We start from the raw sequence: 15,250 nt of genomic DNA, 5'->3' as shown, positions 1-15,250 counted from the left end.
TAAATCTACTAATTTCTTGCAGTTTGTTGAACATTTCTCACCAAGTTGCTCATAGCCTTTTTCCCATGAATTTGAAAAAAACTGCACCAATTTGCTTAGGATTTAAAGGTTTAAATACATGTTATTCCAGATTTTTAACGGGTAAAACAACAGCCACAAAAATAAGAACCGCCACTGACCTCATACTGTCTACACTGTGTATGTCAGGTTTCTTTATTTCCAACTGCTCACTAATCAGAAATTAGGATTTCCTGTGGCCATGGTATAATCCATATAAATACTCAGAGTAGTCTACAATAACAAAGTGTGGATTAAAAGAGAAAACAAATTGGTACAGTCCTCAATAACACCACTCACATAAAACCTGCAAACATATTTTCTCGCCGCTTACTGATCATATTTTCCTATGATAGAATAAATGAAACAGTTTCCGATGAGAGGTCGACCTCTTCCACTCTCACATTCCCAATGTGTTCTGCTTCACTCTCAGTTTGGTTTCGAGTCGCTCTGCGTTTGGTCCAGTCTGACGGATGCTGGAGCATGTCTCTCTGTGTCTGTGTCACATGTCACTCTGGGTGGGGGTTGTCGGGGCTGAGTGTTGTCCGTTGGCATGGCAACCTGCCGCCTTGGTCCCGTGTGGAATGCGCAGGAGTAACATGAAAAAAAAAAAAAAAAAAAGGAATGCGATGGAGATCAATCTGTTGCGAAGCCGCGGACGCTGTCTGCATGTTGGCTCTGCTCTGAAGCTGCGCATGGTGGTGCTGTTTCAGTCAGCAGGCAGCATGGGCCTCCCCTTGTTCCACAAAGTGCCCTGTCAGTAACGGTTAGCCCTTCTCTCTCTTCCACCCCGCCTGGCTTTATAAAGGGCCACAAGCAGGTGGGTTGTCATGGAAGCACATGTGCCCTCCTTTCCCTTCCTCCGTCCATCACGCAACGCAAGTAGGAGCCGCCTCCAGAGAGCACGCAACACTCACATACAGACAGCATACATGACACAAACTGATGTACACACTCAGTGATATGACTCATCAGGGGAATGAATAATGAATCAGTTTACTCTTATTGATTCCTAATAAAATATAAGTCCTCCATAGTGGCAAACAGTTTCAATGGTTAGCTTAACGTTATTGTGGAAGCAGTTAAAAATGTTGTTACAACTGTTGATGATTACTGTTTTTGTGGGTTCCCGCGGTCATGGAAAACCTGGAAAGGTCAAGTGTTAAAAATCATTTAAAGTTTTAGAAAAGTTGGGGTGCCTGGTGGTTTTCATGCTCACACTGTCCTGTCAATTAAAGGCAACAAAAGCCCCCAAAAATAATCTTTAAAAAAAGAAAAAAGTTTTAGAAAAGTCATGCAGTTTTGTTGCATGTAGTGAATTATGTAGCGTAAACTTAAACATCATGTAGCTCTTACATGTGCCGATGTGTGACAACCGCAGACTGTGTTATAAAGTTGGATGACGCGTCCCCACTTACCCCCGCTATGCTCAGGTGAGGCTAAAATGTTCGGGATACGAGCGCTGCCATCTTGTGCTGGTGAAGTCTTCCACTTCCCGCCAAAACACCCGTCCAACCAATCGTGAGCAGCCTCATTGAATGTGAGTGCGTGGATTGGCTGTCACAGCTGTCAATCATGATGGAAAATCCCCTTTTTGTAGACTTGAAGAACTTGTTAAATAACTTACATAAAAACTTTTACTTGATCAAACATCAGTTTGATGAGAACTGCATTCAGCGACAGAAACTATCTTTGGGAAAACTTTATTTGGCGTTTACTTTGAGGTTTTAGTTTGGCCCATTCACTAACATGAAGGGGCGGGCCTTATGACCTTTACTGCAGCCAGACACCAGGGGGCGATCAAGATTAAAAAGCTACACTGGGGGATCTGTCATGTCGTCCATCTTTATATACAGTCTATGGTGACAACCGTTTGTTTACCATCACACACGTTTTTTCATTTTCTCCCCACAATCCTTCTCTCCCTTCCTGTATTCTGGGTTTCTGATATTACGTTTGAGTAAAGTTTGAATGTTAAGGATTTAAAAATTAAAAATAAAAATGCCTGTTAAGTTTGGCAACTCTAGGCAAGTTATGGTTCCTTTAAAAGTCATAGAAAAGTTTTGAAATGTTGTCCATGAAAATGTGTGGAAACAGTGTTTAAACTTTTATTCATAAATTATTAACCACTAACTGTTATAAAGCTATACATTTTTACAAAGAGTGAATTAAGCAATTTATCAATTTATATGCAGTAGATAAAACTAGGGACTTTAAACAAAATTAAAAAAAATTAAAATTAAATTAATTTTAAATTAATCCTTAAACCACAATAAAAATCATTTAATTTAATATTGGTTAAAAAAATAGGTAATTTTTTTTTTAATCTAGATAAAACAATAGATTATTACATGAACTAACAAACACTGCCAGGTTTAAAATGAAATTTTTCACTTCTTTTTTTTTTATTTTTAAGCTTTATGGCCAAGTTTAAATGTCTTTATATTATTAGAAAAATAGTAAAATGTAATAAGTTGCTTGAATTACTTTGAAGTAATTAAACATAGCTGGAGAGAAAAGTCAGCATAGTATAGTATCGTGATATTTTGCAATGTTATATCGATACACCTATGCCAAGCTTACATTTTTTTAATTACATAAATTATTAACACTGCAAATACAATTAAATCTTTGGAAGCGTGCGAGCTTGATAAAATACGTTGCTTTTACACTCCACCAGATACATTTTGAGGTAATATGAAGGACTTAAGTGAGATGAATGTATTGAAAACTTTTTTTTAATATCCTTTAAGATAAAACTGATTCTGACAAAGATTTCCTTTTGGGAGACACTTTGCAGCTGAAAAAAGGTAAAACTTTTAATTGTATCATTATAAATTGTATTGCAATACTAATCATTTTCCAAAACGTTTAAACTGGCCATGATATCGTATTGTGACATAGGTGTCATGATAATATTGTATTGTGGGACCCAACTACTAAATTTTTCTAATCTGTTTCTCGACACTGACTAGGTTTGAGGCGATTTAAAACCCCCAAATATTGAAATAAGTGTCAGTGTCAGTCTCAAAAATCTGGTGCTGGGCGAGCTTTAGTCGAAATGCTAGCTGAATGAAATGCAAAAAAAAGAAAAGATAATGATAACTGGAAATTCAGCCATTTATTTCCATTTAACATTGTATTGTGAATTTAATTTATAAACTCCTTTATCGCACTGTAATTTGAAAAGAGTTCAATTATAATTTTTAACAGTTGTAACAACAATCTCTTTTATTAAGAGCCAAACTTGAGGTGAAGCGTCCCCCACTCTCGCTCTGATACTGTTCGTGGGTCACTTTGCCCGTACTGAAACGTTGAAGATGAGGGAGTGTCATATTTTCAGTGGTTAGAGGGCTCATTTCCTGGCTGATGTACTATATAATGGAGGAGGACGAGGGAGGGCTCCAGAGCAGCTCTGAAGGTCTCCTCTTGTCTCTTTTTCCAGACGAGATGAACGACCACCAGAACACGCTGTCCTACGTCCTCATCAATCCTCCTCCTGACACCATGCTGGAGCTCAACGACATTGTGTAAGAACACCTACATTATCGTTTTCCCTTTTGTCCGACAGTAGGGTATATGCAGGAATCTTGAGATAAAATAATACCTTTTTTTAGGGCCTTTTGTGTATTGAAAGACATCATCCTCAAAAAGGTATAAAAATGTCGTAGAAGCTAGTATGTGTTGGAAAAAGTCATGAAGAAATGTCAGATTATAGGATGCCATTTAAGTCGGTCATTTTTTCAATATGCGTTATTATGCTGTTTTCTAACGTACTTTGCTATGGTGTGTTTCTGCACGCTATTTTATGCTGTTTTCAAGTGTTTTCAGCGTTTTTTGGGACATGTCATGTCATTTTGGTATTTTTAGCCTTACTATAGCCTTGTCCTTTTCGGTCATTTTATCAACATGCGTTATGATGGTGTTTTTGGCCGTTTTTTCAACATATTTGCTATGGCGTGTCTCTGCGTGCTATTCTATTCTATTTTGAGGTGTTTCCAGCTGTTTTTGGGATGTCTCATATTTTGGTATTTTTAGCCTTACTATAGCCTTGCCCTTTTCAGTCATTTTTTCAACATGCATTATAATGGTGTTTTTGGCCATTTTTTCAACTTATTTGCTATGGTGTATCTCGGCACGCTATTTTATGCTGTTTTCAAGTGTTTTCAGCGTTTTTTGGGACATGTCATATTTTGACATTTTTAACCTTACGATAGCCTTGCCCTTTTCGGTCATTTTTTCAACATGCGTTATAATGGTGTTTTTGGCCATTTTTTCAACTTACTTTGCTATGGTGTATCTCGGCACGCTATTTTATGCTGTTGTCAGTGTTTTTTGTGATATGTCATATTTTGACATTTTTAGCCTTACTATAGCCTTGCTGTTTTCGGTCATTTTTTTCAACATGCGTTATTACGTTGTTTTTGGCTGTATTTTCAACTTGCTTTGCTATGGTGTATCTCGGCACGCTATTTTATGCTGTTTCCGAGTGTTTTCAACGTTTTTTGGGACGTGTCATATTTTGACATTTTTAGCCTTACTATAGCCTTGCCCTTTTCGGTCATTTTTTTAAACATGCGTTATTACGTTGTTTTTGGCTGTATTTTCAACTTACTTTGCTATGATGTGTCTCTGCACGCTATTTTATGCTGTTTTCAAGTGTTTTCAGCGTTTTTTGGGATGTGTCATATTTTGACATTTTCAGCCTTACTATAGCCTTGCTGTTTTCGGTCATTTTTTTCAACATGCGTTATTACGGTGTTTTTGGCTGTATTTTACACTTACTTTGCTATGGTGTGTCTCTGCACACTATTTTATGCTTTTTTCAAGTGTTTTCAGCGTTTTTTGGGAAGTGTCATATTTTGACATTTTTAGCCTTACTATAGCCTTGCCCTTTTCAGTCATTTTTTTCAACATGCGTTACTAAGTTGTTTTTGACTGTATTTTCAGCTTACTTTGCTATGGTATGCCTCTGCAAGCTATTTTATGCTGTTTTCAAGTGTTTTCAGCGTTTTTTGGGATGTGTCATATTTTGACATTTTTAGCCTTACTATAGCCTTGCCCTTTTCGGTCATTTTTTTCAACATGCGTAACATGCGTTATTACGTTGTTTTAGACTGTATTTTACACTTACTTTGCTATGGGTTTATCTCTGCAAGCTATTTTATGCTGTTTTCAGTGTTTTCAGCAGTTTTTTGGGATGTGTCATATTTTGACATTTTTTAGCCTTACTATAGCCTTGCCCTTTTTCGGTCATTTTTTTCAACATGCGTTATTACGTTGTTTTTGACTGTATTTTCAACTTACTTGCTATGGTGTATCTCTGCACGCTATTTTATGCTGTTTTCAAGTGTTTTCAGAACTTTTTTTGGGATGTGTCATATTTTGACATTTTTAGCCTTACTATAGCCTTGCCCTTTTCGGTCATTTTTTCAACATGCGTTATTACGTTGTTTTTGGCTGTATTTTTCACACTTACTTTGCTATGGTATGTGTCTCTGCACGCTATTTTATGCTGTTTTCAAGTGTTTTCAGCGTTTTTTTGGGATGTGTCATATTTTGACATTTTTAGCCTTTACTATAGCCTTGCCTTTTCGGTCATTTTTTTCAACATGCGTTATTACGTTGTTTTTGGCTGTATTTTCAACTTACTTTGCTATGGTGTGTCTCGGCAACGCTATTTTATGCTGTTTTAAAAAGTGTTTTCAGCCACTTTTTTGGGATGTGTCATATTTTGACATTTTTAGCCTTACTATAGCCTTGCCCTTTTCGGTCAAATTTTTTTTCAACATGCGTTATTATTGTTTTTGGACTGTGTTTTTCAACTTACTTTGCTATGGTGTTCTCGCACGCTATTTTTATGCTGTTTTCAAGTGTTTTCAGCTTTTTTGGGATGTGTCATATTTTTGACATTTTTAGCCTTACTATAGCCTTGCCCTTTTCGGTCTTTTTTTTTCAACATGCGTTATAATTACGTTGTTTTTGGCTGTATTTTCTCAACTTACTTTGCTATGGTGTATCTCTGCACGCTATTTTATGCTGTTTTCAAGTGTTTTCAGCGTTTTTTGGGATGTGTCATATTTTGACATTTTTAGCCTTACTATAGCCTTGCTGTTTTCGGTCATTTTTTCAACATGCGTTTATTACGTTGTTTTTGCTGTAATTTTTACACTTACTTTGCTATGTGTATGCCTCTGCAAGCTATTTTATGCTGTTTTCAAGTGTTTTCAGCGTTTTATTGGGATGTGTCATATTTTGACATTTTTTTTTAGCCTTACTATAGCCTTGCCCTTTTCGGTCATTTTTTTCAACATGGTTATTACGTTGTTTTTGCTGTATTTTCAACTTACTTTGCTATGGTGTATCTCTGCACGCTATTTTATGCTGTTTTCAAGTGTTTTCAGCATTTTTTGGGATGTGTCATATTTTGACATTTTTTAGCCTTACTATAGCCTTGCCCTTTTCGGTCATTTTTTTCAACATGCGTTATTAACGTTGTTTTTGGCTGTTTTTCAACTTACTTTGCTATGGTGTATCTCGGCACGCTATTTTATGCTGTTTTGAAGTGTTTCCAGCTGTTTTGGGACGTGTCATATTTTGACATTTTTAGCCTTACTATAGCCTTGCCCTTTTTCGGTCTTTTTTTTCAACATGCGTTATTTGGTTGTTTTTGTCTGTTTTTTCAGCTTACTTTGCTATGGCGTGTCTCTGCACACTATTTTATGCTGTTTTCAAGTGTTTTCAGCTGTTTTTTGGGATGTGTCATTTTTGACATTTTTAGCCTTACTATAGCCTTGCCTTTTCGTTCAATTTTTTTCAACATGCGTTATTACGTTGTTTTTGCTGTATTTTCAACTTACTTTGCTATGGTGTGTCTCTGCACGCTATTTTATGCTGTTTTCAAGTGTTTTCAGCATTTTTTGGGATGTGTCATATTTTGACATTTTTAGCCTTACTATAGCCTTGCCCTTTTCGGTCATTTTTTTTCAACATGCGTTTATTACGTTGTTTTTGACTGTATTTCAACTTACTTTGCTATGGTGTATCTCTGCACGCTATTTTATGCTGTTTTCAAGTGTTTTCAGCTGTTTTTTGGGATGTGTCATATTTTGACATTTTAGCCTTACTATAGCCTTGCCCTTTTTCGGTCATTTTTTTCAACATGCATTATTATGGTAGTTTTTGCTTGTTTTTTCAGCTTACTTTGCTATGGCGTGTTTCTGCACGCTATTTTATGCTGTTTTCAAGTGTTTTCAGCATTTTTTTGGGATGTGTCATATTTTGACATTTTTAGCCTTACTATAGCCTTGCCCGTTTTTCGGTCATTTTTTTCAACATGCGTTATTACGTTGTTTTTGACTGTATTTTTTCAATTTACTTTGCTATGGTGTATCTCTGCACGCTATTTTATGCTGTTTTCAAGTGTTTCCAGCGTTTTTTGGGACGTGTCATTTTTGACATTTTTAGCCTTACTATAGCCTTGCTGTTTTCGGTCATTTTTTTCAACATGTGTTATTACGTTGTTTTAGCTGTATTTTCAACTTACTTTGCTATGGTGTCTCTGCACGCTATTTTATGCTGTTTTCAAGTGTGTTTTCAGCTTTTTTGGGATGTGTCATATTTTGACATTTTTAGCCTTACTATAGCCTTGCTGTTTTTCTGTCATTTTTTTCAACATGCGTTATTATGGTGTTTTTGGTTGTTTTTTTCAGCTTACTTTGCTATGGCGTGTTTCTGCACGCTATTTTATGCTGTTTCAAGTGTTTTTCAGCATTTTTTGGGATGTGTCATATTTTGACATTTTTAGCCTTACTATAGCCTTGCCCTGTTTTTCGGTCATTTTTTTCAACATGCGTTATTATGGTATTTTTTGGTTGTTTTTTCAGCTTACTTTGCTATGGCGTGTTTCTCTGCACGCTATTTTATACTGTTTTCAAGTGTTTTCAGCATTTTTGGGATGTGTCATATTTTGACATTTTTAGCCTTACTATAGCCTTGCCCTTTTCGGTCATTTTTTTCACATGCGTTATTACGTTGTTTTTTTGGCTGTATTTTCAACTTACTATGCTATGGCGTGTATCTCGGCACGCTATTTTATGCTGTTTTCAAGTGTTTTCTACTGTTTTTCGGGACGTGTCATATTTTGACATTTTTAGCCTTACTATAGCCTTGCTGTTTTCGGTCATTTTTTTCAACATGCGTTATTACGTTGTTTTTGACTGTATTTTACACTTACTTTGCTATGGTATGCCTCTGCAAGCTATTTTATGCTGTTTTCAAGTGTTTTCAGCGTTTTTTGGGATGTGTCATATTTTGACATTTTTAGCCTTACTATAGCCTTGCCCTTTTCGGTCATTTTTTTCAACATGCGTTATTACGTTGTTTTTGGCTGTATTTTCAACTTACTTTGCTATGGGTGTATGCCTCTGCACGCTATTTTATGCTGTTTTCAAGTGTTTTCAGCATTTTTTGGGATGTGTCATATTTTGACATTTTTAGCCTTTACTATAGCCTTGCCCTTTTCGGTCATTTTTTCAACATGCGTTATTACGTTGTTTTTGGCTGTATTTTTCAACTTACTTTGCAATGGTGTATCTCGGCACGCTATTTTATGCTGTTTTCAAGTGTTTCCTAGTTGTTTTCGGGATGTGTCATATTTTGACATTTTTTAGCCTTACTATAGCCTTGCCCTTTTCGGTCCTTTTTTTTCAACATGCGTTATTACGTTGTTTTTGACTGTATTTTCAACTTACTTTGCTATGGTGTATCTCTGCACGCTATTTTATGCTGTTTTCAAGTGTTTTCAGCGTTTTTTTTGGGATGTGTCATATTTTGACATTTTTAGCCTTTACTATAGCCTTGCCCTTTTCGGTCATTTTTTTCAACATGCGTTATTACGTTGTGTTTTTTAGCTGTATTTTACACTTACTTTGCTATGGTATGCCTCTGCAAGCTATTTTATGCTGTTTTCAAGTGTTTTTCAGCGTTTTTTTGGGATGTGTCATATTTTGACTTTTTTAGCCTTACTATAGCCTTGCCCTTTTCGGTCATTTTTTTTTCAATATGCGTTATTACGTTGTTTTTGACTGTATTTTCAACTTACTTTGCTATGGTATATCTCTGCACGCTATTTTATGCTGTTTTCAAGTGTTTTCAGCGTTTTTTGGATGTGTCATATTTTGACATTTTTAGCCTTACTATAGCCTTGCCCTTTTCGGTCATTTTTTTCAACATGCGTTATTATGGTTTTTTTGCTTGTTTTTTCAGCTTACTTTGCTATGGCGTGTTTCTGCACGCTATTTTATACTGTTTTCAAGTTTTTCAGCATTTTTTGGGATGTGTCATATTTTGACATTTTTAGCCCTTACTATAGCCTTGCCCTTTTCGGTCATTTTTTTTTCAACATACGTTATTACGTTGTTTTTGGCTGTATTTTCAACTTACTTTGCTATGGTGTATCTCGGCACGCTATTTTATGCTGTTTTAAAGTGTTTCCAACTGTTTTCGGGACGTGTCATATTTTGACATTTTTAGCCTTACTATAGCCTTGCCCTTTTCTGTCATTTTTTTCAACATGCGTTATTATGGTGTTTTTGGTTGTTTTTTCAGCTTACTTTGCTATGGCGTGTTTCTGCACGCTATTTTTATGCTGTTTTGAAGTGTTTTCAGCATTTTTTGGGATGTGTCATATTTTGACATTTTTAGCCTTACTATAGCCTTGCCCTTTTCTGTCATTTTTTTCAACATGCGTTATTACGGTTGTTTTTGACTGTATTTTCAACTTACTTTGCTATGGTGTGTCTCTGCACGCTATTTTATGCTGTTTTCAAGTGTTTTCAGCGTTTTTTGGGATGTGTCATATTTTGACATTTTTCGCCTTACTATAGCCTTGCCCTTTTCGGTCATTTTTTTCAACATGCGTTATTACGTTGTTTTTGGCTGTATTTTACACTTACTTTGCTATGATGTGTCTCTGCACACTATTTTATGCTTTTTCAAGTGTTTTCAGCGTTTTTTGGGATGTGTCATATTTTGACATTTTTAGCCTTACTATAGCCTTGCCCTTTTCAGTCATTTTTTTTCAACATGCGTTACTATGTTGTTTTTGACTGTATTTTCAACTTACTTTGCTATGGTGTATCTCTGCACGCTATTTTATGCTGTTTTCAAGTGTTTCCAGCGTTTTTCGGGACGTGTCATATTTTGACATTTTTAGCCTTACTATAGCCTTGCTGTTTTTCTGTCATTTTTTTCAACATGCGTTATATGGTGTTTTTTGACTGTTTTTTCAGCTTACTTTGCTATGCGTGTTTCTGCACGCTATTTTATGCTGTTTTAAAGTGTTTCCAGCTGTTTTCGGGACGTGTCATATTTTGACATTTTTAGCCTTACTATAGCCTTGCCCTTTTCCGTTATTTTTTTCAAGATGCGTTATTACATTGTTTTTGGCTGTATTTTCAACATACTTTGCTATGGCGTGTCTCTGCACGCTATTTTATGCTGTTTTCAAGTGTTTTCAGTTTTTTTTTAGGACGTGTCATATTTTGACATTTTTAGTCTTACTATAGCCTTGCTGTTTTCGGTCATTTTTTTCAACATGCTATATTATGGTGGTTTTGGCTGTTTTTGCATCATTGTATGCTATGGCTAGTCTGTGCCTGCTATTTGATGCTGCTTTGAGTCTTGCCTTTTTCATCATTTTTTCAACATGCTATATCATGAGGTTTTCCCTGTTTTTGCAACATACTATTCTATGGCATGTCTGTGCACACTTTTTGTTCTTTTTTTGGGGTGTTTTTAGCTGGTTTTGGGACATATTTTGACAATTCTTTCTGAAGTCTTACTTGCCTTTTTGGTCATTTTTTTTCAACATAAAGTATTATGGTATTTTTGGCTGTTTTCGCAACATTCTATGCTACTTTGTTTCTCAACATGCTATTTTATACTGTTTTGAGTAGTTTTCAGCTGTTTTTGAGACATTACATTTTTTTGACATTTTTCGCCATTCTATTGTCTTGCTTTTTGGTTCTTGTTCGATATGCTATTTTATGGTATTTTTTGACGTTTTTGCAACTTTCCATGCTGTGACATTTCTGTGGGGCTCAGTTGGGAGATGGACATCATCTTTCTGGCTTTTCTGGGAGAATTTCCAGGCCAGGTAGAAGGAGAGTCTTTGACGGGCTACCGTCCTGGCATGTGTCCACCCGAGCTGATTCCAAGCATCCAGAGATGCCTAGAGCGAGACATGGAAGAGACATGCAAATGGTTAAATAAGGAGAAATGAGGGGGGGAAGAAAAGTGGAGGTCAACGGGAAGAAGGGAGGGCTGAGGATAGTGGAGGATGAGAAAGGGAGGGGGCAGGAGGTCAGTCGAAGTGGAGAAAGGGAGGGCACTTGAAAGACAGAGAGAGCAGAAGTGGTTGACAAGGTATAAAAATGTAGGCAAGCAATTAGAGGTGTGGTTGAGATGCGTTCCTTCTCCCAAACCTATCAGATAAACTTAATTTGACAAAGAATGTTTTTTAAAAACTCAGAGTAGAAGGTAAGGGGTAGATTTATTGGTAAACTTTAAAAAACAAAATTACATTTATCCTTGATCCTGCACAGTACACAGTATTCTATCCAAAATCGCATTAAAAAGTCATACTATAGCATGTCGCTCAAAATATCACAAAAAAGTCATTCTATAGCATGTTGTCCAAAATATCTAAATTAAAAACTAAAAACTAAATGCCATAGTAAAGCATGTTTTTGAAAATAGCACAAAAAAATGTCATACTGTAGTTTGTCATCCAAAATAAGGTAAAGAAAAGAAAGTATACTATAGCAGGTCGTCCAGAGTAGCATAAAAAAACTTATTCTATAGCATGTTGTCCAAAGTATCATTAAAAAAATCATATTATTGCATGGTGTCCAAAATTGCATAATACAGTCATACATAGCATGTAATCCAAATGAGCTCAAATAGTCATACTATAGCATGTTGTTCAAAACAGCTAAAAAAAAAAAAAAACATGATGTTTGAAACAGCAAAAAAAGTCATAGTCATGGGGGGGGGTTCAAAGTATAGCATGTAGAAATAAGAGTTAGTATAGCATGTCTGAAAAAAATTCATAGTATAATGTATCTATAAAGAAGTCGTAGTATAGCAGGTTGACCATCAGTTGCATGTCAAAAAAGTCACATTGTAATGTGCCACATAAATAATGTCATTGTATAGTATGCTATAAAAAACATTAAAATTATCATAGTATAATGTCATTAAAAAAAACATTAAAAATGTCATAGTATGGTATACTGTAAAAAAATCAACTGTCATTATATAGTACGCCATCAAAAATTTCAGTGAACAAATGAACGGTGAGAAGATCTTTGGTGATTAGACTCCATCGTGACGTGTAATTTAGGGGGAAACATACCGTGGTTAGTTTAGGAATATTCCCTCGATGCGGTCATCAGGCGGGCGGTAGAATTGAAGAGAGGGATGGCTGAAGGATGAAGATGATGACTTGAGGAGCCGGACTGAACAATTCATGCGAAAGTGAAAGTGAAGGTGAATGGCTTGGAGGAGGGTCGCATCTGTTCGTCCTGAAATGAAAACTGAGAGCAGCAGAGAGGAGAACGGTTAAAAATGTTAAAGCAATTAGACATTATTGACTCAGAGAGGTTGTGACGGTGGTCAGCTGATGGAGTCGAAACCTGATAGAGAGCAAAAAGATACTGACTCCTGCTGAGCTTTATTAGTATGCCATATCATAGTATGCTATAAAAAATGAAAAATAATAATATACTATGCAAGAAAAAACATGAAAAATTCTTTTAATAAGTCATATTATAATAATTATAAATAAAATCTATATTATGCAATTAAAAAAACATGAGAAATACTATGTCATTTAAAAAATGTCATATTACAGCATGCGTGAAAAATAATGACAATGCCATTTAAAATGAAGTATTATACTATATCATAAAAAAGAAAAATGTCATAAAAATCATAGTATAGAATGCCAAAACAAATCACAAAAAAAATGTCACAGTATGCCAATAAAAATATAATGAAAATGTAATTGTGTAAAATGCTATAAAAAATATTAGTAAAAAATATAGAAAAAAAAAAAATTAAAAAATAAGAAAAAATATATCAGAAAAGAATATCGAAGTTTAATATAACATTTTTAAATGTTGTTATCCACGAAAAATCATGGAAAATGTCATACTGCAGTATGCCATAAAAAGTGTCCAACAGTTTGCTATAAAAAATCCTAAAATCATCATGACCCTCTTGCTCAGTCACTGCTCCATGCTAGCTGACAGAGGATGTTAATTTTCTCATTACAGGTACATTATCCGGTCCGACCCGCTGGCACACATGCCAGAGGACTCGCAGGTGGGTCAGGCCCGCAGCACCAGGAACCAGCAGGACTTTGGCACAGAGACGAGAGACGAGACTCACCTCTGAAACCCCCCGAGTCCTCGACACCCTCACACCTTAACCTCTAAGCCCCGCCCGGGCCGACAGAGCATGTTTGTCTCACACGGATGAAGGCTCGTCTCGGGCCAAGAACGGCAGTCCATAGTGAATGTGCATTATGTGTCTCTCAGCCTCAGATCAGAATTAACCAACATTTTAAAAGACGGCCCCGAGAGACCTGCTGTTTCCCACTGAGCTGCTACAGGAGGACGCATGAAGAGTGCCTCGTCATCGACCCCGACTCCCCCTCGCACACCTTCTGTACCAACACACGTCACCGCAAAACAATCTCAAAGCGAGAGCCAGGCACAGGAAACGGCCCCCTCCTTCCAACCAAAGGACCGAGAGATTTGACGTGAGAGGTCAAAGGAGTTTTTCGTGCACACACTGTACAGGAAATCATTTCACTCAGGGGTGAAGTTGCCCTCAGGCCGACTTCCTCTAAGCCTGTTTCTGCCTAAACTCACCAAGAACCGAATCTCGGGGCAAACTACACCCTCCACCACATCCTAACAATCATGTTTTCTACCAACAAATGCTCTGAATTTTGAACAATTCAAGCATTTACACTGAAAGTAACGGTACATGTGCACTTTTTTTTTATTTTGTTACAAATGTCTGTTGTTTTTTTGTCTTTCTAATCAGAAAGGATTTTCATTTTCTTTATGAGCACAAACTTTTTTACAACAAACTGTCATCTGTAAATATACACACTGTAGTGGCACTTTTATCAGCCGTATTTAGCTTGTCAGCATTCCTCTCTTTGTTGTTTTGACACTGAATCTCTGTTAAAGAGTGAATATTAATTTATTTCACAATTTTAAATGTTCCAAATCATGTCTGCTTTACAGTATGTGCCATTTTTGTGAACTCCATTGCTTTGTAAATATCTTTTAAAATTATTTGTACATTATGTGCCATTTTGCATAGACTTTACGATATCAGTGTTAGTTTTTTTTTTATTTATTTATTTATTTATTTAGAGCCTGATTGATTTTATTGGCTGGGCGATATATCAGTTAATTTTAGTTTTTCAAATACAGCCAATATGTGAAATTTCTGTTCAGAAAAACTAAAAATAATCACTCTTTGAAGGCTAAATGAATCTAAAAAATGAAGTAGTCATGGTGTCTATTTCAGATATCAACATTTTATTTACTGTGCATTACTAACAATTTGCCAAAAATACACTGTACTTTATTTAATGTTCATTATAAGTTACCGAGTAGTTTATTTTACTTTCAATTTTTTAAGAGTTCAGCATCTTTGTATTTTTTTATTTTCATAAGCTAAACTTAAATTTATATTATTTTGTTTCAGTTTTTTACTTTAATTTATAGTCATGGTATAATCTCTTTAACAAAATTTGTCTCACATATATATATATATATATATATATATATATATATATCTTATTGGTCACAACTTTTTAATGACTAGATTTAAAGGAACAGTTTAAGACTTTGGGAAAGTCTTAAATTTGCTATTTATTTTATTTGCAGAGAGTTAGATGAGAAGCTTCTATCTGCGTTATAAATGTTGTTATAAATAAAAAACTCAGCAGGCGGTTAGCTTATAGAAGCGTAAAGACTGAACTAACGGAAGAGGGGATCAAACAGCTAGCATAAAGTGGGGTCAATTTTTGGATTTGCCGATCTGATGCAGTGTTCGAGTTAAAACCGACGCCAACGTCGTCAAGGTGCAAAGTCAGCCTTTTATT

The 15,250-nt window shown here is 35.7% G+C and overlaps 1 protein-coding gene across 2 annotated transcripts in view; it reads left to right on the top strand.

Moving 5' to 3' along the window:
• kcnt1b (potassium sodium-activated channel subfamily T member 1b) overlaps positions 1 to 13,995 on the top strand; it is a 107,533-nt gene extending 93,538 nt beyond the window's left edge. For both annotated transcript variants that reach the window (XM_042488127.1, XM_042488126.1), the window contains exons 34-36: positions 866 to 877; positions 3,503 to 3,587; positions 13,398 to 13,995. In XM_042488127.1, the coding sequence (XP_042344061.1) occupies positions 866 to 877; positions 3,503 to 3,587; positions 13,398 to 13,518 (218 nt within the window). In that variant the 3' untranslated portion in view covers positions 13,519 to 13,995. The remainder of the gene's footprint in view (positions 1 to 865; positions 878 to 3,502; positions 3,588 to 13,397) is intronic.
• The last annotated feature ends 1,255 nt before the right edge of the window (positions 13,996 to 15,250 follow it).

Source organism: Plectropomus leopardus, chromosome 6 (genome assembly GCF_008729295.1).
Source record: "Plectropomus leopardus isolate mb chromosome 6, YSFRI_Pleo_2.0, whole genome shotgun sequence".
In the NCBI taxonomy this organism is placed as follows: Eukaryota; Metazoa; Chordata; class Actinopteri; order Perciformes; family Serranidae; genus Plectropomus; species Plectropomus leopardus.
The sequence above is the reverse complement of the archived record's forward strand: the minus strand, read 5'-3'. Positions and strand labels throughout refer to the sequence as shown.